General features: G+C 58.2%; 4 protein-coding genes across 4 annotated transcripts; 2 read left to right on the top strand and 2 right to left on the bottom strand.

Annotated features, from left to right (window-relative positions):
• The first annotated feature begins 3,456 nt into the window (after positions 1 to 3,456).
• ENTPD2 (ectonucleoside triphosphate diphosphohydrolase 2) lies at positions 3,457 to 13,625 on the top strand. The gene is made up of 9 exons (XM_030461301.1): positions 3,457 to 3,632; positions 8,277 to 8,394; positions 8,886 to 9,036; positions 9,674 to 9,833; positions 9,933 to 10,160; positions 10,792 to 11,058; positions 11,255 to 11,374; positions 11,600 to 11,734; positions 12,275 to 13,625. The coding sequence occupies exons 1-9, from the start codon at positions 3,522 to 3,524 to the stop codon at positions 12,473 to 12,475; spliced, it is 1,491 nt and encodes a 496-aa protein (XP_030317161.1). The 5' UTR covers positions 3,457 to 3,521; the 3' UTR covers positions 12,476 to 13,625.
• A 259-nt stretch (positions 13,626 to 13,884) lies between these two features.
• On the bottom strand, positions 13,885 to 16,273 carry TMEM141 (transmembrane protein 141). Its single transcript, XM_030461302.1, has 5 exons — positions 16,192 to 16,273; positions 15,982 to 16,048; positions 15,768 to 15,851; positions 14,788 to 14,919; positions 13,885 to 14,172 (listed from the first exon to the last, which is right to left on the bottom strand). Exons 1-5 carry the CDS (start codon positions 16,243 to 16,245, stop codon positions 14,093 to 14,095), a joined length of 417 nt encoding a protein of 138 aa, XP_030317162.1. The 5' UTR covers positions 16,246 to 16,273; the 3' UTR covers positions 13,885 to 14,092.
• A 22-nt stretch (positions 16,274 to 16,295) lies between these two features.
• PAXX (PAXX non-homologous end joining factor) lies at positions 16,296 to 18,820 on the top strand. The gene is made up of 7 exons (XM_030461303.1): positions 16,296 to 16,416; positions 16,493 to 16,553; positions 16,633 to 16,667; positions 16,739 to 16,944; positions 17,437 to 17,508; positions 18,220 to 18,313; positions 18,400 to 18,820. Exons 1-7 carry the CDS (start codon positions 16,319 to 16,321, stop codon positions 18,437 to 18,439), a joined length of 606 nt encoding a protein of 201 aa, XP_030317163.1. The 5' UTR covers positions 16,296 to 16,318; the 3' UTR covers positions 18,440 to 18,820.
• A 402-nt stretch (positions 18,821 to 19,222) lies between these two features.
• On the bottom strand, positions 19,223 to 22,329 carry CLIC3 (chloride intracellular channel 3). The gene is made up of 6 exons (XM_008491470.2): positions 22,265 to 22,329; positions 21,464 to 21,573; positions 21,028 to 21,153; positions 20,817 to 20,923; positions 20,326 to 20,501; positions 19,223 to 19,987 (listed from the first exon to the last, which is right to left on the bottom strand). The coding sequence occupies exons 1-6, from the start codon at positions 22,298 to 22,300 to the stop codon at positions 19,826 to 19,828; spliced, it is 717 nt and encodes a 238-aa protein (XP_008489692.2). The 5' UTR covers positions 22,301 to 22,329; the 3' UTR covers positions 19,223 to 19,825.
• Between the last annotated feature and the right edge of the window lie 188 nt (positions 22,330 to 22,517).

The raw sequence follows: 22,517 nt of genomic DNA on the forward strand, positions 1-22,517 counted from the left end.
TGCCCCAGTTTCTCCACTGGTTCAGCCCAGGCGGTGCTGGTGCAGATGGCCCCACATCAGATGTTTGTGTTGGAAGAGGTGGCTCAGAGAAACCTCTGTCCTTTGTCCTGGAAAGTGCCTCTCCCACACTGCTGGGTTACTCCTCACCCACCTCTTTGTCCCCAGTGAATATTTCTCCCACGGTGAGGATGGCAGGGACAGAGATTTCACCAGGACCTGCCTATTCTGGGGAGCCTGTGCCTCTCCTGGAAGGGGGAGGGCAAAGCCCTGTCTCCCCTGCCCTGCTGACCTGGTCAGTGCCCACAATTTCTTCAAGGGATGTGGGAATACACACCAAGAGACTGCAGGTCCCTTTCAGCTCTTTCAGCTTCACCTGGCACCAGGCTCCCAGTGCTTACCCAGGTGAGTGACAGCACCAGCACAGTTGGGATCTGGGGCTCTGGACCTGGATGCCCTTTACCTGTGGCATTGCTCTGCTCATCTGGGTCCCTATGCCATGCCACATCTAGTCTTTCTCTGCCTTGGCCCATGACAGAGGTGACACCTCCCCACAGGCTGTAAGATACAAGATTGGCATTAAATCACGGGGAACTCCTGGCTCGCAGCAAACCCCTTCCCTTCATCTGGTTGATTATATGGTTATTTGAGGTTCCCATAAATGTCTGGGGATGCTGAGGGCTTCTGTCCCTCCTGTTATCAAATCAGGCCCCCTAAAACTTCACCATGTGCCTCTCTCCCTGGGGATGCCCCGATAGGATGAAGGGATTGAGAGCAGCCCTGCAAAGAAAAGCTTCAGGACACTGGTGGATGAAAAGCTGGACATCAGCTTGCAATGTGTACCCAGAAATGGTGTCCTGGGCTGCATCACCCACAGCATGACCAGCAGGGACCCCTCTGGTGAGCCCCCCCTGCAGTGCTGGCTCCAGCTCTGGGATCCCCAACACCAGAGGGACACAGAGCTGTTTGGGCTGAGTCCAGAGATGTGCAGAAGATGGAGCGAGGGCTCTCCCAATGCTGTAGGAAGGACAGAGCAGGTTCCTTTGTCTGAGGAAACCAGGGACACGTTGATTTGGGATGCCAAGCAGCACAAGGCTGGCACAGATGGCTGCTTCAGTGCAGGATTCTGCTCCCTCCCTGGGGATATGGATGGGTTCTCCCTGTGAGGGGCTGGGGCTGCCTGCACTGTGTAGGAAGAGGCACTGCCTGCTCTGTCCTGCTCTGTCCTGCTGCCCACACTGCTGCTGCCTTCTCTGACTGGGCCATGACAAGAAATTTATCCCCTTGCTGGGGACTGCCAGCTCCTGACCCTGGCTGGGCTGATCTCAGGACACTGTGCTGGCACACTCCCCCCATCAACGCACCCTCACTGGCTGCAGATGGTTTCACGTGGCTGTCATTCCTCCTGTGTGGCTGGGAGTGTTTCCAGTGTGTCCCAGCTCTTCATGCTCTTTGGTGGAGTTTGATTCTCCTGGGAGACCCAGGCTCAGCCAGGGATGGGCGCGGGATTATGCAGACATGGGCTCAACCCCCTCTGCCCCTTGGGACCAGTCAGAGGGGTGGCAAATGTGACTGTGCAGAGTGGGAAGGGATGGAAACCTCCTGCTTCAGGTCACACATGTGCAGCCTGGGAATAAGATGGACAAGCCTGCACCACACACATCTCCACTCAGATCCCAGGAGGGTCCCACGACACCAAGGAACCTCCTGCAGAAAGGGCCTCACTGTGAAGTCCCCAAAAGCAACACAATAACGAGGAGCAAGGGATCACCCCTACCCCCACAAGGGTGTCCCAGCCTGTCTTTGATCACTGCCATCTGGAAAAGAGATTTTTGGTGCCTTTTTGTCTCTTTAAGAACTCTTCTCACTGTTTGTCCAGTCACAGAGAAACAGGCTTGGCAGCTATTAAGAAAGGGATTATAAATGCAATCCAAGATCTTTCAGTTTATGTTAATGTTAATCCTGCTGCAGTTGCCCCTGTGAGGGTTGCAGATAAGCACCACAGAAACATTCAGCAGATGAGGAGGGTGCAAGGAGAATCAGGCACAGGCAGGAATTTCCCTGTGGAAACTTGAGCTGAGCCTTACAGACAGCAGGGATGCAGGAGGACACAGAAAATGATGCTTTGCCAACACTCAGGGACAAGCCTCTGGTTTCCTATGTTATTAGCAACAGCAGCAGCAAAGGGAATAATTTTTTTCATATAGATTAGCATCTTAATGTATTAGAGTTGACTGACAGAGGTTTTCCAGAGGTTAAATGCTTAATTAATTAAAGAAATGGACACACCTGCAAACACTCCCAGGTCCTGTGGGATGCTCTGTGCTGTAGTGATGGACACCAGCTGTGTGAGGGTCACTTGCTGTGCCCCTATTTAGTAATTTTCTTCCCCAAACTCTGCTGTTGGTCATAGCTCTAGGGGACAACACTGGAGTTCATCCCTGGCCATCACCTTTGGCAGCAGAGCCACAGCATTAGGTGAGGACCAAGGGCCCTGAGCACAGGTTGGGCCCCTGGGGGGGCACCTCTGTGTGCAGACCCCCAGTGATGGGCAGGAAGCACTGCAGAAACCTCACTGCTGGTGCAATACACGACTTACAGGGCACTTGAGAGCATCAGAAACAGCAGCTTCTTGCAAAAAAAAATCAAATAGGTCAGGCTGTGAGGAGCTGAAGTGTGACCCCCAGCCTGCAACCCATCCAGACTGGAAGCTGCGTCCTCTGTCAGCCTCCTCTCCTTGGTTGTTTCCTTGTTTATTATTTTGTTTTATCCCACTGTGTCAGCAAGCTCCAAATGTCCTTTTCAGAGCCAGGGGCCCAACCTTCCTTGGCTCGCTGCTCCATGTGGAGACACATTGCATTATTCACTTGTGAGCATACTAAAAACAATCCCAGTATCTGTCTGGGCTCCTCAGGGCTGTCACAAACTCCTTGTCACGATTAAAAGCAGTAACATATGTGTGGCTGTTAAGTGTAGTAGGTGAGGAACTTTCTCAGAGCTTTTCTGTCCCCCAGGGTGATGCCTTCTGGGGGAGAAGGATGGGGCTGAGCCCTGGGGAAAGGACAGTGCCGGGCAGAGGGAGCAGATGGGACTGATCCAAAGGATATGGAACCGGGAAGAAGAGAGAAGGAGGTGCTGAGCCCTAAGGAAAGAGTGATGCCTGAGGCAGGGAGGGACAGGGCCGGGCCCGGGGCGAGGGTCACACCCGAGGGGGCGGGATGGGGCTGAGTCCTGGGTCAAGGACTACTCCAGGGAGGGGGGGTTGGGGTAAATGGGGCTGATCCCGGTGTATAGGTGATGGGTGATGCCCCAGGGCTGGAGACGGGGCAGGGAAGGGGCAGGACGGAGCCCGGAGCAGCACAGCCCCCCCCCGCAGCTCGGCGGATCCCGGTGTCCCGCCCGGGTGGGCCGGGGCTGCGGTGACTCAGCCGGGAGAGGCGGGAGAGGAGGAGGAGGCGGCGGGGGAGGAGGAGCAGCGGGAGCCGCCGCAGCGGAGCCGCTTACCTGCCCCGTTCGTCCCTGCCATGGCCCGTCGGGTCGCCGCCATCCTCCTGCTCCTCGCCCTCGGCTGTTTCCTGGGCATCCTCCTGCTCTGCCTGGGCTCCGGGGACACGCGGGGACCGCCGGGTTTCAAGGTGAGCGGGGTCGGGACAAGGGGCACGGAGGGGACGGGGACAGCGGGCCCCGGGGATGCTGGGGTACCGAGGCCGGGGGAGCCGCAATGGGACCCCCGATCTGCTGTTTGCCCGGGCCGGGAGGGGCTCCGGCTTCCAGGGCATCCCCAGAGCCATGGCAGGGCAGAGGGGCCGGGCTGCGCAGAGCTGCGGGGCGGGACGGGCGGGAGAAGCCCCCGCCGGGCTCCGCAGAGCCGGGGATGCCCTAGTCCCAGGGGACCCCCGGCCACCCACGTCCAGCACCTCAGACCTGAGCTTTGAGAGAGGAATCTGCTGGACACCCTAAAATTAGCGGGATGTGGCTCCACTGCCGCTCTGCCTGGGGCCAGGGCATCCCCTCCCCACCCCAGCATCATCTCTGCCCCTGGGCTGTGGCTGCATCGCCAGAGCCAAAGCAGCTGGACCAGAAATGCACTTCCCCGTGAGAACAAGCTTCTTTTTTGTGTTCTTTTCCATTGTAAATTCAGATGCTGAAAGAAGTTCCCAACCAATTTCTTGCTGGCTGAGTCTCCCTCTTTCACAGCTCAAGTCTTTTGTTTTAAAAAAGTTTTCCTTTTTTTTTTTTTTTTTTTTTTTTTTGGTGGCAGATCGAGCTATTCCTTGGGGAGCAGACTCTCATCCTGGAAAATGGTTCATCCAAAACCTCCTTTTTCTCATCCCAAGCAATTTACATGGAAACTTTCTGAGCTAGCTTTACTGCCAAACGTGTTGCCTTCTCTCTGGGCTTGTCAGATGCAACAGAGATGAGGTTGAGAGATTGGGTTGGCTTAGCCGAGATGATCCTCACCTGCTATTCATCAAGCTAGCAATGTTTAACTCTTTCCCTGTGACACCTTTCTTTGCCACCCATTGCCACATGCTGAGGCTTAACGAGCAGTGCCCACGGTTGGTTTCAAAACAGATTTTGGCTGTTTTGAATTAGGTGTATTGGTGCTGAGCCCTATCTGCAGCACTTGGGCCACCTTAGGAAGCCTTTTCTGCTCCTGGTTCCAAGCTGAGACTTTGCTTTAAGTCAGGTGTATTCCCAGAAATTTAATTTTTGAGGCTTTTTGTCCTTTTTCTCTCTCTGGATGGTAGCACCTTCCAGTCTGCAGAGAGCACTCTAGTTTGGGGCCAAGCATCCCTGAACAACCACATGGACCCGTCCCCACCCTGTCCAGCCTGGGACTTAGCATTTTGCACTATTCCTGGATGTGCTACACACATGTGAAGCCCAGCATGCTGCATGCAGTGACCCACTGCCTGCCAGAGCTCACCACTGATGGTGATGGGTTTGCTTTTGAGACTTGTTTTGGGGATGAAAAGCTTTATCCCAATCTAACTCAGCCCAGAATGTGCAGGCATCATTTAGAGGGTGGACCTGCTGTGAGGGACCCTGGACATGTCCTTGTCACTCACCTGGGCAAGACATGGTCCTTGCTGGCTTGGTCCATGTTGGCAGCAGCTGCTGGGTGCCAGCACTACTCACTGCTGAGCTGTGACTCCGTGTCTTCCCTTTCAATCTCTTTTCCTTGGAGTATAGCCCTAAAAATACTCCAGATCTGTTATCCTGCTATCAGAGGGACTGATCCTGGGAGTGGGGTGTTCCCCTTCCCCTGCTGGTCCACAGTAGGGCTTTTGGCACCACTGCTGTTGGCTGGAGCTGTTGTCTTCTTTTGACAACGATTTTTCCTTCTTTTGGCAATCTCTTCACTGGCTGTTACAATGCCTGATGGGCTCCTCCCCTGCCAGCTGTCCTAGGGGAGCTGCAGGTCTTGCAGGGGTAGGAAACCTGTCTTAACCCCCCAAAACCCCACAGGTCTTCCTGTCCTTGAGGGAGTTGTGGGGCTGGGCTGGTCCTGTGCTGTCCCTCAGGGACATCCAGAGGGTCTGTGGGGTGTGGGCTGGTGCATGGCCCAGGCTGCAGTGAGCTGGGCAGTTCTCAGTGTCCCCTGATTCCTCTCCTCAGCTGTGGGACACGTCTGGGCAGAGCCATGGAGACCTGAGCCCTAACCATGTCTTCACTGCCCTGGGTACACCGGGGACATCTGCACCCTCTGCATCCCTTCTTCAGGACTGAGCAGCCCTGGCTTGGTGGGACAGCCCCCAGGTGGCACAGGGATACTGGAGCCACATCAGAGACCTGTATGTCCCCAAGCCCCATCACCAAGAGCTGATCAGGGGTCCTGTTGTTAGAAAAACCTGTAATCTGGAAAAACTGTGGGGACTGTCCCACAGGCTGGGGACAGAGTCATGGACACGTGTGCAGGGTCCTGCCAAGCTCCAGGGTGTCAGCAGCTGAATGTGCTGAGGAGGATGAGAGGGCTGACAGGAGCCAGGCCCTGGCGTGAGGGTGCATTAGGGCATCCTTGTGTCCCTCCAGCCCTTGTTTCCAGCTTGCTCTTTGGCAGGCACAGAACGCCTCAACTGAAAGAGCTGTGAGCAGTGCTTACACTGCAGATTGCTAATGGGATGGGCTTTCAGCCCAGTCTTTCCCTCTCCAGGCTTCCCATCTGCAGGGGCCCTGCAGACAACCTGCCAGGGTCCCCTGTGCAGCTCTGCTGCCCCGACACAAGGACTGGGACAGGGACAGGAGCTGGGACAGGCACTGGCACCATCACAGCCCCATCTCCAATTCCCATGGAGGTGCTGGAGGGGTGTGTGTGCACCTCTGGGTCTGGAGCAGGACAAAGGAGGGCACTTAATCCCTGGGGGACCTTCTTGGCTTTGGGGTCAGCCTCAGCCCCTTCATCTGCACACTCCTGTGCTCACAGCCAGCAGCACCACTGTGGGGGATGGCTTCTCCACAGGGATGGGCTGGGGTACAAAACCCTGTACCCTGGGAGCAGGGCAGAGAGGGTGCTGTGGGGCCATGGCAGCTCGCCTGGTGATGGAGCAGCCAGGAGCTGCCATGATGCTGGTGCTGGTGCTGGCTGGGAGCCGGGCACTCCCCAGGCTGTCAGCACCCACCAGGCTGTGCTGGTCCTGTTGCCACATGTTGTTACCTCAGCTGGGCCAGAACACTGCTGCCTCTGCTGCTGGGGCCGGGCAAAGGGTCTCCTGGGGCCCTCACCCACAAATCCTGGGCTGCTGCCTCCTTTGCCAGCCTGCACTGGGGTGCAATGAGCTCTGCCCACTGGGACACCAGGATCCCAGGGAGAGATGCCCACTCCAACCTGGAGGTGTTGCCAGCAAAGGACACCAGGGTGTGCCTGTGGGGTTCTGCAGCTTGCCCTGGCCATGTCACTGTCACCCCAAAAACACCCCCTCCATGCAGACCTTGATCTGAATGGGGAGGGGGGGTTGGTGCCACCTTTTCCTGTGGGTTGCCCTGTGCAGGAGGCAGAGCTCCAGCTGCAGCCTCCTGTGCTGCAACTCGTCAGGCTGGAGCAGGCAGCATGCCCATGTACACCCACTTGATGCATGTACACACAGACACACATGCACACAAGCACACGAGAACACTTATGAGCATGCCCCCCACACGTATGCACCCATGCACATGTACACCTCCACGCCTCAATTTGCACACGTGTGCCTGTGTCCGTGCACACACACCCTCACGTGCACACCTGCAGGCACACACAGCGCTTTCACACGTGTGCTTGCACAAGCCTACACGTGCACCCTGGTGCCAGCTTTCCATGGGGCTGGGCACAGCTTGAGCCAGCCCTGGAGAAGGCAAGAAGAAATCCTCCAAACTGGGATTCCCCCAGCAAAGGTACATGGGGCTCTTGTACCCATCCTGCATCCAGACAGGTGTCAGAACTCACATGGCCACATCCCTGTGGGGATCCTGCTGTGGGGTGGGTTTGGTGTCCCCAGTGTTGCTCTTCTCAGTGTTATTTCTGTGGCCACCCGGGCTGGAGCCCACTCTGTGGGAGAGGGATGGGGACAGGGTGGGCCCAGGGACACCCAGCAGGCAAGGCTGGGATGGTTCTCTGTGCTGGGCAGGAACAGGAGCTGCTTGCTACAGCCAGGGGCTCTGCCAGGAGCAGGCAGGGCAGGCAGAGCCTTTATACTGGGCAGGATTAAGCCTTAAATGCTTTTACACCACCGATGCTCAACTGCTCCCCGGCTCCCACCCCAACCCCGCAGCCTCCTTGGACAGCAAAGCTGAAGGCAGAACAGGCGACCCTCCCTGGGTGCTGGGTAACCTTGTTTGGCAGGAAGGAGTGAGGATATTTATAGCCAGAGAATGGCCTCACCATACAAGGGCAGGAGGGACGGGGTGCCTGGCTGCCCTTCTTTGGCGAGGCATCCCCGAGAAGCTGCTCCCAGGTGTCACCCCCCGGCACAGCTTGGCACAAATGTGTTGGGATGGGGAGATGGGAACAAGTGGGGTTGGGGGGGACACCCTCACACTCTGTGAGACAAAGGGATCCCTGTGCCAAGCAGTGTCCTGGGGTTGCCAGTAATCCCACCTAGGAGAGTGCCCAATTCCAGCCCTGTCCTGGGCAAGGAGCTGAGCCACCCACCTGCCAGACGATGCTCCTGAAGCTGCTGGGCAGGGCAGGGTGGGGGGGCACAGGGGGTGGGTGAGCCCCAGTGCCTTCCCACGGGGTGGCCTGGGACAATTTAAGGGTCTCCTGCCTCGTGACCTGACCTGCTGCCTCCCCCCTGCAGTTTGGCATCGTGCTGGACGCCGGGTCCTCCCACACGGCCATGTTCATCTACAAGTGGCCTGCGGACAAGGAGAACGATACCGGGGTGGTCAGCGAGCACAGCATGTGTGATGTGGAGGGTAAGGGCTGCTTAATCCCATGGGCTGGTGACAGGGTCTGTCACATCCCTTGGGGCAGGGCACCACGACAGTGCAGAAGCCCCTGCCATGCCCACCCAGCTCCCTCCCTGTGTATTCACCAGCACAGTGAGGTATTGGAAGGGGTCCGGTTCTGTTCCCAAAATCTTCCCATCTCCCCCCAGAGCTTGCAGCTCTGCACACCTGGGGCACCTCTTTTTCTGCCAGGGAACACTTCAGCTCTCTCTGCCCAGCAAGGAGTGAGGGGGGAGTTTCCCACTCCCCATTTAAGCATCCTTACCTTGGCTGCTAGCCAGCAAGGGGTGTGGCATGGACAGGGAGATGTGGCTGGATTCTGGGTGGCTCCACACCCAAAGGAATCTGCAGCACCTGCCTTTTGGCCTGGCTGAGAGGGGCACAGCTGCCCACCCAGCATCTCCCCACCCAGGATCTGCCCACCACCCGCAGGGAGCAATGCAGTTTCCTCTCTGCAGGTCCTGGCATTTCCAGCTACAGCTCCAACCCTTCAGCTGCCGGCACAAGCTTGGAGCCCTGCCTCAACCAGGCCCTGGGAGATGTGCCCAAGGAGAAGCAGGCAGGGACCCCGCTCTACCTGGGTGCCACGGCTGGCATGCGCCTGCTCAAGTGAGTGCTCGCTCCAGCTCTGCCAGCTGCCTGGCCTCAAACACTGCCAGAGACCCTGATGTGCCACCCTGCCATCTCACCACCCATGGCAGGGGTGGAGATGGTGAAGGACAGCCACAAAGGTCCCCTTTGCCAGGCAAAGCACCTAACCCTCCCAGCTCCATGCCCTTTTGTCCCTTGCAGGGGACCTCCTGCTTTTCAGAGCAGGGAGATGCTCCAGGGTACATCCCTGCCTGAAAAGGGGCTGGCATGGAGCCAACACCAGGGTAACCCAGCAAGCTTTTTTGGCCAGCTAAGAGGGAAGTCCCCATGCACCCATTGCCAGTCTGATGGGATGCAGTGAGAATAATTACCCTCTGGAAACCACACAGAGGAGGAAGTCATGTCTCCTCAGCCAGCCCTGGGGTACGGCTCAGGAGGAGGGAGCACACCCCCACCCCTGCCTCCCAACACCTTCTCCAGCAGAGACAAGGGCAATTAGCTGGGTTTTGGGGGGGACATCCCTACAGTTACCCTGGCAAAGACCCAAGTTGCCTCCTGACCCATGCGCTGTGGCAGATCCAGGCCCCTGGGGCTGTGGGGGCAGCAAGGGCTCTGCTCGTGGCCCCCCAGCCGAGCCCTGCTACTCTGCCCACAGCATCACCAACCTGCAGGCTTCAGATGCTGTCCTCAGAGCTGTGGCAGCCACACTGAAGTCCTACCCCTTCGATTTCCGGGGTGCAAAGATCCTGTCAGGGGAAGAAGAAGGAGTCTTTGGCTGGGTGACTGCAAACTACCTCCTGGAGAACTTCATCAAGGTGGGCAGGGGAGCGTGGTACCTGCTGGGGATGGCTGAGTGGCCAGGCTGTCCTGCAGCTCTTCACATCCTGATGCTTGCTCTTGTCTGTTGTGTTCAGCGTGGGTGGCTCGGGGAATGGATCCAACCCCAGAAGAAGACTCTGGGGGCCATGGACTTTGGAGGTGCTTCCACACAGATCACCTTTGAAACTAAGGACACCATCGAAGATCCCAGGAACGAGGTGATGCTGAAGCTGTATGGCCAGGTGTACAAAGTGTACACCCACAGCTTCCTCTGCTACGGAAGGGACCAGGTCCTCAGGAGGCTGCTCTCAAAGCTCCTCCAGGTACCAGTATCTGGGTGACAGAGATGTTGCCTGTCATCACCTCATGCTTCCCACTCACTCAGGTGTTTAGAAAGAGGGGTGCCCCAGCTCTGTCTCTAGGATCCTCTTCCAGCCAACCCGGGTTTTTCCCCCAGCCCTCTCCAATGGTCCCAGAGCTTTCTCCCACCCTCTCCATAAGGTGTTGCACCCCTCAGTCAGACCCATGATGTCCTAAGTGATCTCATCTTGCTTATGGCAACTGCCAACTCTGGATCCCCCAAGCTGCCCAAGCTCCTTCACACCTCTTCAGCAGGGAAATGGGGGCAGGCAAGTCATGGTCTCAAGAGGGCATGGTCTCAAATTATGCCAGGGGAGGTTTAGGTTGATTATTAGAAAGAATTTATTTACGGAGAGGGTGATCAGACATTGGAATGGGCTGCCCAGGGAAGTAGTGGATTCTCATCCCTGGAGATACTTAAAAAGAGACTGGATGTGGCACTGAGTGCCATGGGCTGGGAACCACAGGGGGGGTGGATCAAGGGTTGGAGTTGATGGTCTCAGATGATCAGATTCTATGATTCTATGGTCATGGTGCCAGCCCTGCCAGGGCTACGACATGGTTCACATGTTCCTTGTGCTGCTTCTCTGTAAGGCTGAGAACTACAAAGCAACTGTCTCCCATCCTTGCTGGCCCACTGACTACCGCAAGAGTCTGGTGCTGAGCAACATCTACGACAGCCCCTGCACAGAGAAGGAGAGGCCCAGCCTTGCCCTCAACAGCACTGTCACCGTGGTTGGCACCGGGAACGGGAGTCTCTGCGCTCTCTATGTCAAAAAACTCTTTGACTTCACCACCTGCTCCTTCTCCCGCTGCTCCTTTGATGGCATTTTCCAACCAGAGGTTTCAGGAAACTTCATTGTAAGTGCTGGTACAGAGCAGGGTGGTGGCCTGACTGCTGGGTGGGCAAGTGGCCCTGGGCACCAGCATCACCTGGTGGGTGGCAAAGCCAGAGCTCCAGCTCTGCAAGGGCAGGGGCTTGTGCCCACCATGGCTGTTCATGAGGAGGAGGGTTGCTGCCAGCCTTTCCCACAGCTGCCTCCTTTTCCTCCACCAGGCCTTCTCTGCCTTCTTCTATACACTTGATTTCATCCAGACAGTGATGGGGATACCTGTGCGCTTGCCCAGTGACCTGAGGGATGCTACCAAGACCATCTGTGCCATAAGCTGGAGTGAGGTACAACAGGGTGGAAAGGACTGCTCTTTTTGGGCATCACCTGGCCCCTAGAGCAGCCCTGTGAGGAGGCAAGGGTGTCCTGGCACGAATGGAGCAGGGTGAGGGTGGGTGATGGCTCCAAGAGAGCTCAAATGGGCATGGGCCAGAGCTTCAGGCCATAAAAACAAAAGCCTGGACTCTGTTGGCTTGACCTCTTTTCTCTCTCCCTCTCTGCATCTCACTCAGCTGCTCCAGAAAGCCCCCAAACTGGAGAAGAGACTGCCGGATTACTGTGCTGTCAGCACATTTGTTTATTTACTCACCACCAAAGGCTACAACTTCAACAACCATTCCTTTCCCAACATTGCCTTTCAGAAGAAGGTGGGCAACACCAGAGAACATATTCATACCATGGTATCTTTTTGAAGTTAGGCCAAAAAGCCCTGCAGGAGAGATGACCCACACCTAGCCAAGCAATGTGAGGGAAGATCTCAGGGAAGAGGCAGGATGGGACTCCCAGTTTTGGGGTGGATCTTCTGGGAGAGGGGAAAAAAAAATGGTCTGGCTGAGCTGTAATGATGGACTCAGGTCCTCAAGACATTGGGCATCTGAAGCAACCCTTTGCTCAGGTTTGCTGGAAAGTTAACTCAGGGCAGGATCCCACGTGCCCTGGGATGGGCAGTGAAATCAAGACTGGCCTGAGCTGAGGAGATGCTGCTCCCATCAGGTGAGCCCAGCTCAGCACAGGGGTGTCACTGATTTGTTCCTGAGCTGTCTGGATATGTGGGTGAGCGAGGTTCAGGGTGCTGGGGACTCCCCCCCACTCCTCCCATGGGCTTACACTGAAGTGGTCCCTGGAAGGTCTCTTGATGCCAGTGGAGCTGGGTTGATGAGGGTGGTGACCCTTCTGTGTTCCCACAGGCAGGAGAAACCTCCATTGGCTGGGCACTGGGCTACATGCTGAACCTCACCAACATGATCCCAGCAGAGAAGCCTTCTTCCCACAAAAGTATGTTGTACAACTACTGGGTCATCCTCATCCTGCTCTTTGTCTTCACCACTCTGACATCTCTGGTGACTGCCGTCTGCCTGCTCCGGCGCAGCAAGTCCAGTGCAATCTGATGGCAGGGACAAGGTTGGGCCTTGTCTGCAGGACCCAGCACCATCATCCCTCCTGCTGGAGTCTCCATCACCTCAACACTTGGGATGCAGCAAGTGCTCACAGACGTTTTTCTCCGATACCCAATGCTGCCAAAAGGAAAAGCTCTCCCTTTCTGCCCTCCCCTTGCTTTCCAGCTGCAGGAAGGGCAGGCAGAAGAGGACTGCAGGCCCTGCAGAAGGATGGCTGAGGGTTTCCCAATGCTGCTCAGGGGCAGAGCCCAGAGCAGGCTCGGGATTCAGACATCCAGACCTGGGGCATCTTTCTGTCACCAGGTCTGGGATGGACTGGGCAAGTCCAGATAACAGCACCATTTATCCTCATGTGCACAAGGTAGGTGGGGAGAATTACTTAAGCTTAGCCCTTACAGCTGACCTTTCTAGCCTGTCCCTGGAGTGCCAGCCCTGCCTCCTGGGAGTGCTGGCCATCAATCACCCAAAGCCCATGCTGGCTTTCTGGCTGATGCAAAAACCCCACTGACGTTCTTGAGGGCCACATCTTACCCTGGACTTCCACCAGCATGGGGGCTTTGGGTAGGGGCTTAGCAACAACCAGACATGGGGAGCAGGAAACTTCCCAGGTCACATTTCATCAGCCAGACGTGGTGCCTTCCCAATTCCTGTGGATCCTCAGCCAGACCTGCCTTTGTCACAGCCTGAACCTCCTCTACCCCAATGACACAAAAAGTCCCCATGGGCCCCTGGTGCATGGTTATGCCAGCTTTAGAGCATGAGCCCTGCATCACCCTGTGCCTGGCACCTAGGAGGATGTGCCTTGATTCCAATTGAACAAGAGCAGGGATGTGCAAACATACAGAAGGTTTGGGTTGTTTTTTTGGTTTTTTTTTTTGGTAATCAGAAATAAATTTTTGTAACCACTCCTATGGTTTTGTGCCTCTTGAACAGCAAGAGGCTGGTTGAGTCTGGCTGTCCCACAGGAGTAGAGCCACTTACAGGTTTTACTCAGATATAACCACAGGCTCTGCCCAGAGGTCTCAGTCCCTTGCAGCCTGCCCTGTCCTGAGACACCATCATGGCTTTGTATGCTCTACCAGCCCAGAGAAACTGCTAAAATGGACCTAAGTGGGCTTGAATCTTCACTCCAGACTCATGCTCACCTGAAAGTGGTAGTTTCAAGCAGCCATGGCTGCAAAGTTGAGGTTTCCCAAGCACTGGAGGTGCTGTCACTCCCCAGGTGTGATCCATGCCTGCAGTCACTCCACAGCCCTGTGCCACTCAACTGAAGGCACCATGGTCTCAGAGGGACCAGAACTCTCTGCTCCAACACTTCCTGCAGGAGCTGCCTCAGGGGGACATTCACCACCTGCATCCCAGCTCCTGTCTCACCACGAGCCTTTGCTTCACCCACAGTGTGCAGTTTCAGCTCTCAGTGTTTATTGTGCCACTCACGTGCAATGCTCAGAGGCCAGCTGGGAGGCAGCAATCCCTACACTGCCTCTGCCACACTCTCCCTGCACCATTGAGCTCCAGGGCACTGCCACAGAGCCCACCAGCAGCAGAGGCAGCTGCAGACAGGAGGGGGTGAAGCAGGACTGGGCACAGTGCACTGTGCTCTGCTGGTTACTCCACCACGTCCCCGTACTTGTTCCTCCTCACTGCTGGCGCCGCAGTCTCTCTGTCCTCTGGGCTGGGAGGATTTTCTGCAAGAGAAAGAACAAGCCCCCTGGACCCCCAGCTATCCTGGTGTGTTTGCCAGGGGAAGGCAGAGAACCACAGAGCCCTGCTGAAGTGTTTGAAGCCTCTTCAGCTCAGTCCAGCTTTGGAATCTCACAGTACCACTTGGAAAAAGCAGCAAACAGCCATGGGAATGGCCCAGCAGTGGCTGTCCTGCTGCCCCTCCAGCTCTGCCCCACAGAACAACCAAGGTGTGGAAGGATTTACAGCCTCCCTCCATCCTCTGCTCTCTTTTTTTCCAGCAAACAAACCCTCCACGCTGGCTCTTGGGAATCCACAATCCTGGCAGGGCATCAGGCAGAAAAATGGTCCCACTCCATGCTGCCAGCCCTGCTCAGGTACCTGCAGCCCAGAGGGACACAGGAGCCATGGGGCAGGGGACTGCAGCCACCCCAGCACTGCTGTCACCACCAGGCACCTGCTCCATCCCTTAGCCACAGGGTGACAGTGTGGGACCAGTATGGGGATTTTAGCAATGGCACAGTCAACAGTTTATATGGCAGAAACAGCAAATCATTGCAGCAGGGAAAATACAGGCAGGACAAACCCAGGGAGAGCAGCAGGGACAGGTGTGGACGTACCTGTGGGCACAGACACCATGGCATCCATGGTGAGCTCTGTGGAGGACTTGCCTGTCTCCAGGTAAATCCAGAAGTCAGAACATTTCTGTGTCTCAGCTCTGGTTACCACGTAACTGCCGATGGACCCTGCAACTGGAGAGACCAAGATCATAGAATAATTTGGGTTGGAAGGGACCCCTAAAGGTCATCTAGTCCAACCCCCCTGCAGTAAGCAGGGACACCCTCAACAAAATCAGGTTGATCAGAGCCTCATCAAGACTCACCTTGAGTATCTCCAGGGATAAGGCCTCAATTACCCCCCTGGGCAACCTGTGCCATTTTTCCACAACCCTGGTGGTAAAGAATTTTTTCCTAACATCCAATCTAAATCTACTCTTCGCTAATTTAAAACCATTGCCCCTTGTCCTACCACTACGTGCCCTTGCAAACAGTCCATCTTGAGCTTTCCTCTACTCCCTTCAGGTACTGGAAGATCACTACTAGATGTCCCTGGAGCCTTCTTTTCTCCAGGCTGAACAACCCCAGCTCCCTCAGCCTGGCCTCACAAGAGAGGTGTTCCAGACCCCTGATCATTTGCATGGCCCTCCTCTGGACCCACTCCATCAGGTCCATGTCCTTCCTGTACTGAGGGCTCCAGAGCTGAATGCAGAATCCAGGTCAGGTCTTACCAGAGCAGAATAAAGCGGCTGAACCACCTCTCCATCTGCTGGCCAACGTCTTTTGATGCATCCCAGGATGCAGTTTGCTTTCAAGCTTGGCCCTTCAGATTCTCCCAAGTGTGCCAGTTCTTGCTAAGAGCAGTGGTGGGGAAAAGCACTTGCCAGCTTGTGAACTATTGCTGCAGCTGCCTATGAGCCACAACCCCCCCTCCCCAGGGATGTGAGTGGAGCTGTGGGGAGAATCCCGCAGCAGGACAAGCAACCCCTCCGGATGCAGCACGGCCCCCAGGGGTGTCCGGCAGCCCAGGACAGGACACTCACCCCCGGCCAGGAGCAGGCTCCACTGCGGGCTGTATGGCAACTTCTTGTTCAACAGCTTCTGCACGGCGAAGGCGGCTCCGCTGCCTGTCGAAACCCGGGGCCGGGTGCTGTTACCGGGCACAGCCCCCCCCGGGCCGCCCCCCGCCCAGCCCCGCGCTGCCCGCAGCTCCCGTGGGGAGCCAGGTGGAACCGGGGTAGCGGGCCCAGGGCGTACCTGCCAGGAAGGTACCGATGCCCTTCAAGAAGGCGTGGGACTGGCAGGCCGCGTACTGCTGCAGCGCCTGCGGGGAACCACTGAGCGCGGGGCGCCGGACACCCCGCAGCCCCAAACCCCCCGCCCCGCCACTTCCACCCCTGTCCCACCGCCCTCCCGGTGCCCCCACCCCGGCCACTCAGCCCTGGCCCTGGCCCCGTCCGGGCGCACCGGGTGCTTGGCGGCCACGCTGTCCTCTACCCGCCGCACCCCCAGGTTGACCATGGCGAGGATGCGGGCTCCGGTAACTGCCGGGGCGGCCCCGCAGCCTCCGCCCGCCCCTTCCGGAGCAGCCGCCATGGCGGAGCCGGCCGGGCCCTTTCATCTACTGCAGTGCGGGCTGGACCGGTACCTCTGCTACTGCCGCCCCGGTCCCGGTCCTGGCGGTACCGTTTAGTGAGTGAGGGGCTTGGAGCGGGGCCGGGGTGGGGCTGAGCAGCCCCGGTACAGCCTAAGCCGCTGCCTCCCGCAGTGTGACCGACGCGCTGGAGGTCTGGGCCGGGGAGTTTGGAGCCTGCCCGCCGCTCGGCTGCGTACGTACCGGGGCTGGGGCCGGGCTGGGAGGCAGTGGGTCCGCAGCCGGATCCGGACGTTCCCTCTTCTTTTCTACAGCGGTGCCAGCCCGAGGAGCACGGCGCGAAGCTCAGGTGGGTGCTGCTGCCGCGGGGAGCCGGACCCTCCGCCCAGGGCCCCCCTCACCCCCGCCTGGTCCGTGCAGGGAGGCTCTGGGGCGAGGGAACGCGGCGCTGAGCATGGGCCCGGGGAAAGCCACGCTGCAGCTGCGGGAGAAGGAGGAGGAAGCGGCGTCCCGGTGCTCGGCTCTGGATCTCTTCAAGCTGCCCGCGGCCGGGGCGAGGAGCCAGCTCCAGGCGTTGGTGTTCGGTATGGCGGGGCGTGTTGAGAGTCTGGAGAGACGCCTGGAAGGTCTGTGAGGGTCTGGGAGAGGGTAAGGGAAAGGGGAGGGTGGGCACCCAAGGGTGCCCCCAGCCCAGCCAGCACCAGGAGGAGGCTGTGGTTTCCTGAACACGTCCCATGTGCTTGGTCTCCCACATCGGGTGGAGTGGCCAGGAGGCAGACATGGGGCTTACTGCCTCTCCTATTTGGACTGGTTGGTTCCCAATGGTGGCCAGGGTTTGCATCTGACCACCTCGGGAAGAAGAGATCCTGTGTGGCCCCAGAGGACACAGTAATGTTTCCCCGTGGCCACCACCACACCAGCATCTCTATGTGTGGAAGTCACCTGGCAACAGTCTCTATTTTAGGGGTTTAGGAATATCATGGGGCAGTGATGGCCTGGGTGGGAGTGGTTGGAGTTTGGTTGTGGAAAGGAGGGAGCTGGCTGGACAGGCCTGGGGTGCTGTGTGCCACCTTGGGGTTCATTGTCACAGGCTCTGGTTCTTGTTTCTGTCTTGCCAGCGGTGGAGACGCTGGTGTCTTCCCGCAGCCCTGAGAAGAATACAGCCCTGAGCCAGCAGCTCTTCCTGCCAGGTAGGCAAATGCCAAGGTCACCTCCGAATGTCCTGCTGCTTTTTTGCCTTGTCGTCCTCAGGAGGCTGCTAGTCCTGTGTCCCTGTGCTCTCCAGGACCCTCTGAGTCATCTCGGCTGTGGGTGCTGTCAGCCACCCTGCTGTCCTGTGCCCTCCCTTGTAGCGGGAGGAGTCTTTCTTGCTCCTGAGGCTCAACGAGCTGCTGACCTCTCCCTTGCCTTGCACAAGAGTGAGCTGAGCTTCCTCTGTGGGTGTGGGTCCCACCTTTATTGGCCCCCTGGTCTTGCTCATGCCCAATAGAGGGCCTGTCCTAATCAGGCACAGGTGGACTCACACCCACTCTTTGGCAACTCGAGGCACCTGGTTTATCTTGTTTCCCTACACTCCCTGGCACAGAGGGGTCCAGGGTTCAGCACAGCAGCCCTTGCGGTGTGCTCAGGTCAGAATCTGGGCATCACCAGGCAGGTTCTTGAGTTGTCTTCAGGAGGTCATGCTTGGCTGCTCTTCCAGATAGGGGGCCATGGCAGGTCCACTGTTCCCTGCTCCTTAGGGAGAAGAGACTGGGCTTGGCCCTTCCTCACCCACCACAAATGCTGGGCCAGTCTGGCTGGTCTGCTTGGAGCTCATCCTGGGCACAGAGGGGTTTGCAGGGCTGCCAGAGCAACTAGCTGACCTTTTGCAATCCCATCCTGCCTGTTCCTCTTGGATGCAGATCCCAGCCCCAGGAAGAACAGAGATACTGGCTCAGCTTTGCTGGCCAAGAGGAAGATCCCAGGAGAGTCTCTCATTAACCCTGGCTTCAAAAGGTAAGTGCTGCCCCAGGCCTGGTGCTGGAATATCCAGCAGACTCTGCTCTGTAGCTGCATGCGGAGCTACCTCCATCCCCTTCTAGCAAGAAGGCACCATCTGGAGTGGACTTTGAGGACTCCTGACCTGCCCTGGCGTGGCCCCCAGTGACATCTCTACAGGAGCCTTGTCAACTGCCTGGGTGGCTGGTGGAGGAGATATCACTGCACCCTGAGCCCCTTGCACCCAGGGATGCCACCAGGACAAGGAGGATTCAGAGGACTGGAGCCAGTGCCTGGCAGGACTGAGCAGGCAACAGATCCCAAGCTGGAGCAGGGCCTTTGGACAGACAGATGGGGCAGGTGACAGAAGTGGATTTTTTCCTCACAGCTCTTCCCTGTTGTCAGGGACCCCTTCTCTACTTCACCTGCCATGGGTTGGTGGGGTTTTTAAAGAACTTTTATATTGCTATGTAACAAAAAGATTGCCTGTGTTTAGCTTCCTGACAGTAAAGCAGGTTTTAGCCAGCTGGTTTCTGGGGACTGTGACAGTGACATTATGTCAGTACATTCTGCCTTTCCCTGGAGTAGGAAACCTGAGGCCAATTTCAGCTGAACCTGGAGGGTCAGAGACTCAAGGGAGTTCACTTTTCTGCCAGCTTTGTGCCAGTGAGCTAGTGGGTGAGTGGTTAGAGCCTCCCCAGCCTCCTGGAGAACTGGGAGAACAAGTCCAGCCCTTGCTACACGCTGGGAGAGCCCTGAGAGCCTGGTGCAAAGTCCTGTGAGGGAGGAGAGCCACTGGGGCTGGTCGCTCCAGACTCACACATATTCTGATTGCAAAGCCTTTATTAATTTCCAAGAGCTCTGATACATGGCTTGGGCTTGTCCCACTTCACCCCCACATGCCTCTCCCAAACCTGCTCCTTACTGCTTCCTAACAGCAGGTTCTGGGATTCCCACTGCATCCTCTGCTCCCCTCGCCAGGCCAAGTGGAGCTGAGCTGTGTCCACCGCCCACTGCATCTGCCCCAGCTCTGTCCCAGGGCTTTTCCTGGAGCTGTGTCAATTCCCTTATCTGGTTCAGGTCTTTGGGGACTTCCTGTGGTGCCTGCTGCCCTGGCATTGCCTCAGGTCCCTCACCTGGTGGGTGGCATGCCATGGCTCTGTGGGATGCCCACTGCACAATGCCTCTGCTTTGGGCAGCCTTTCCTCCCCAGCTCCTGCCCTTGCCCTCAGCAGTGCCTGGGCCCCTTTCAACCCATCCTGATACCTCAGGGACTGCAGGGCAGGTCGAGGGGCCCCTGGCCAGGCAGGGGGGGTGGCACAAGAGGCAGCAAAACATTTGTGGGCTCAGCAGGGTGCAGATTGCTGCTGGAACCTCAGGCAGGGGTGCCAGTGGGGGGGACTTGGGTGCCAGGCTCATGCTCATTGCCTTTTTGAGTGCATGCAGCCAGGACTGGGGTGGTCACAGCAGGACTTGGGGTGGGTGCTGAGCCCAGCCCTGTCCCTTTGCCTGCCTGGGCAGGTGCCCGGCTCACTGCAGCGACCGGACCACGGAGCGATAAGCCTGTACAATCTCCTCGGTGCTGGGACAGGTGTATCTGAACTCCTTGGTGTCACCAGCACTGTTGAGGTAGCGCCAGACACCCCGCAGGTCCTTGGGGATCCCAAAGCGTCGGTAATGCTGGCACACAACCTGCAGGCAGGAGAGAGCTGAGCCCTGTGTCCCTGCGGTGGGCCAAGCATTCCCTGGGGTATTTACAGGTGGGAGGCATCCAGGATGGGTGGGGGGCCAGGGGACATCCCTGCCACTGCACGACACAGGTAGCAGGTGGCAAGGGATGCAGAGGGGAGGGAGGTCTGTGGGAAGGCACCATGCTGGGGAGTGGGCTACCAGGGGGGCACTGGGATGTTACAGAGGCTGGCAAAGGAGCAGGGGGTTGCTGCAGGCACCCAGGGGGAGGTGAGAGGGTAGGGCTGATGGTGTTAAGAAGCCAGGGGAGAAAGGGGAAGGGATGGGATGGCTGAGCTCACCTGGACGATATTGAGCTTGGGTAGCAGGTTGCAGTCAGCTAATGTGAGGTGGTCTCCATCGAGGTAACGGCGCCGGGAGGCCCTGAGGTGGGGGTCCTGGGCCAGTTCATGCTCCAAGGGGGCACACAAGTACTCATCCAGCTTCAGGAGGGCCCGCAGCAGGCTCCTCTGCAGCGCTGGGGGGAGGGCAGCCATGCCACTGGGTCAGGGCATGGGTCCCTGCAGCTCTGCCAGCCACCAAGTGTCCCTGTCCCCGTGTTCTTCCCTCTTTGCCCATGCTGGACCTGTCCCTGCCCTCCCAAGGGAGCCCAGGCACAGCCACACTGAACTGCAGGGAGAAACCCAGCCTTGGGAAGGGCTGGAAAGGGTGACCTGGCTTCAGGGCATCTGAGGGGGTGCACAGTGTGTGTCTGTCTGTGTCCCAGATTGTATAGGGGGTCCCTCCACCCAGACCAAGATTGCCCCAGATGTCACCACCCCCAGCTCCTCACCTTCATCCTGGGCAGGCACCGGGTTCTTGATGTAGGTGGAGAACTTGTGGAAGATTTCATTCCCGGCCAGGCTCGACTCTCTGTACTGTGGGACCAGACTGGGGAACCTGCAGGGATGTTTGCACAGCTGAGGAAGAAGGCTCCTCTGCCCACACACCCTCTCAGCTTATGCTGCCCCTCTTTGCCCCCTCTCAGGTCACTGTCCACTGACATGGGGGGGCCCAGCTTGTCCTCCAGGAAGTCCTCAATGGTGACAGTGTCAGTCTTGGGCTCCCCATTGTAGAGCAGAACAGGCAGCTGGGCACCTGGGGCGAAGTCCTTCAGCACATCCAGTGCTCTGCAGGAGACAGGGATGGACAGTGATGCCCAACAGTACTCAGGGATCTGCAGAGCACCACACATCTGTTTGTGTGAACAAACAAAAGGGATGAGGTGGTGCCCCCCCATCTCAGAGTGCCCATGGCATCTCTGCCCTGGAAAATGCCCACTCACCCCCTTCAGGCTTGGGGGTGCCCCAGGCTCCAGCACCCCACAGTGCCCACCCACAGTCCCCTTCCCAAGGTGCTGGGGACCCACCACCCCCCATCAGTGTACCTGTGGCCCTGGCCCCAGGGCTGGCAGCCCCTTGGGCAGGGAGCACCACTCACCTCTTCACGTCCACAGTGGTGAGGGTGAAGGGGACCCCTTTGAGCAGCAGCACCATGAACAGCCGCTGGCAGAAGGGGCAGTGCCCCACACTCTCCCCATCCTCACTTGCCTGTGGGCAGAGAGCTCAGCTGTCCCTTCACCCCAGCATGGCCACAGCAGCCCTGATGTGTGCAGGGTGAGGGTGGCAGGGCTGGCTGCAGGCTGGTGAGCAGTGCTGGCACCTGCTATGCTGGGCAGGAGGCCAGCCCCCAGCATGGGGCCTCAGCACCCCACCCCGAGCAGCCTGCGTGGCACAGTGGGTGCCAGCCCTGGCACCTCTGGGGACCAGGGGAGCCCAGGCTGCCCCAACCCTGCTGTGCTGAGGCGGCTGGGACTTGGGGACAGCATGGTGGCACCTGGGGATGTCTGTGGCAAGGGCTGTGCAGAGGAAGGTGATGATGATGCCCCATCAGCCCAAGGTGCCATGCCAGGGGGGCTCAGGGTGCCCTGTGCAGCCAAACTGTCCCAGCAGGGTGGTGGTGGAGAAGGATCCAGCCAGTGCCAAAGGGACCGGGCTGCTGGGCAGGGCCTGGTGTGGGGCACCCCAGTCCAACCCCTCAGCCTGAGCACCCAGAGCACCCCGTGCCCACAGGGCAGCAGCAGCAGCAGCATTCTGGACCCTGGGTTGCCCCAAGCTGCTCCACTGCCTGCCCAGGGCCCTACTCCAGGCTGCTGCACTGAGCTATGGTGGCCATGCCACCACAGTCCTGGCAATACCGGGTGATTGCCAGGGGTGCTGCCCACCATGACCCCCGCCTCACCTTGACAAAAAGCTGGATTTGGGGTTTCTCGGCCATGCTGGGTGGCGGCTGCCGGCGAGTGGTGGCTGAGGTGCAAGTGTCCCTGTGAAGTTGGAGCCACTCCCATCCCACATTCCTCCCTGGGGTGCACCCGTTCCCACCCACGCCTGGCCCCACGGCACAGCCGGGGACGCCCAGCGTTGGGGACGCCCAGCCATGGGGACACCGTGGCTGTTGCCAGGGCAGGTGACAGCACTGCCAGCAGCACTCTGCA

Source organism: Calypte anna, chromosome 17 (assembly GCF_003957555.1).
Source record: "Calypte anna isolate BGI_N300 chromosome 17, bCalAnn1_v1.p, whole genome shotgun sequence".
Taxonomy (NCBI): domain Eukaryota; kingdom Metazoa; phylum Chordata; class Aves; order Apodiformes; family Trochilidae; genus Calypte; species Calypte anna.

Coding starts and splice junctions, on each gene's coding strand:
- ENTPD2 (XM_030461301.1), top strand. CDS start 3,522: ATGGCCCGTCGGGTCGCCGCCATCCTCCTGCTCCTCGCCCTCGGCTGT. Junction 10,161..10,791: donor TGCTCTCAAAGCTCCTCCAG/GTACCAGTATCT, acceptor CTTCTCTGTAAG/GCTGAGAACTACAAAGCAAC. Junction 11,375..11,599: donor GTGCCATAAGCTGGAGTGAG/GTACAACAGGGT, acceptor CATCTCACTCAG/CTGCTCCAGAAAGCCCCCAA.
- TMEM141 (XM_030461302.1), bottom strand. CDS start 16,245: ATGGTCAACCTGGGGGTGCGGCGGGTAGAGGACAGCGTGGCCGCCAAG. Junction 15,852..15,981: donor CATCGGTACCTTCCTGGCAG/GTACGCCCTGGG, acceptor GGGTTTCGACAG/GCAGCGGAGCCGCCTTCGCC. Junction 14,920..15,767: donor GAGCCTGCTCCTGGCCGGGG/GTGAGTGTCCTG, acceptor TGGTCTCTCCAG/TTGCAGGGTCCATCGGCAGT.
- PAXX (XM_030461303.1), top strand. CDS start 16,319: ATGGCGGAGCCGGCCGGGCCCTTTCATCTACTGCAGTGCGGGCTGGAC. Junction 17,509..18,219: donor CCAGCAGCTCTTCCTGCCAG/GTAGGCAAATGC, acceptor TCTTGGATGCAG/ATCCCAGCCCCAGGAAGAAC. Junction 18,314..18,399: donor ATTAACCCTGGCTTCAAAAG/GTAAGTGCTGCC, acceptor ATCCCCTTCTAG/CAAGAAGGCACCATCTGGAG.
- CLIC3 (XM_008491470.2), bottom strand. CDS start 22,300: ATGGCCGAGAAACCCCAAATCCAGCTTTTTGTCAAG. Junction 21,154..21,463: donor ACCACTGTGGACGTGAAGAG/GTGAGTGGTGCT, acceptor TGTCTCCTGCAG/AGCACTGGATGTGCTGAAGG. Junction 20,502..20,816: donor GGTGCCTGCCCAGGATGAAG/GTGAGGAGCTGG, acceptor CCCTCCCCCCAG/CGCTGCAGAGGAGCCTGCTG.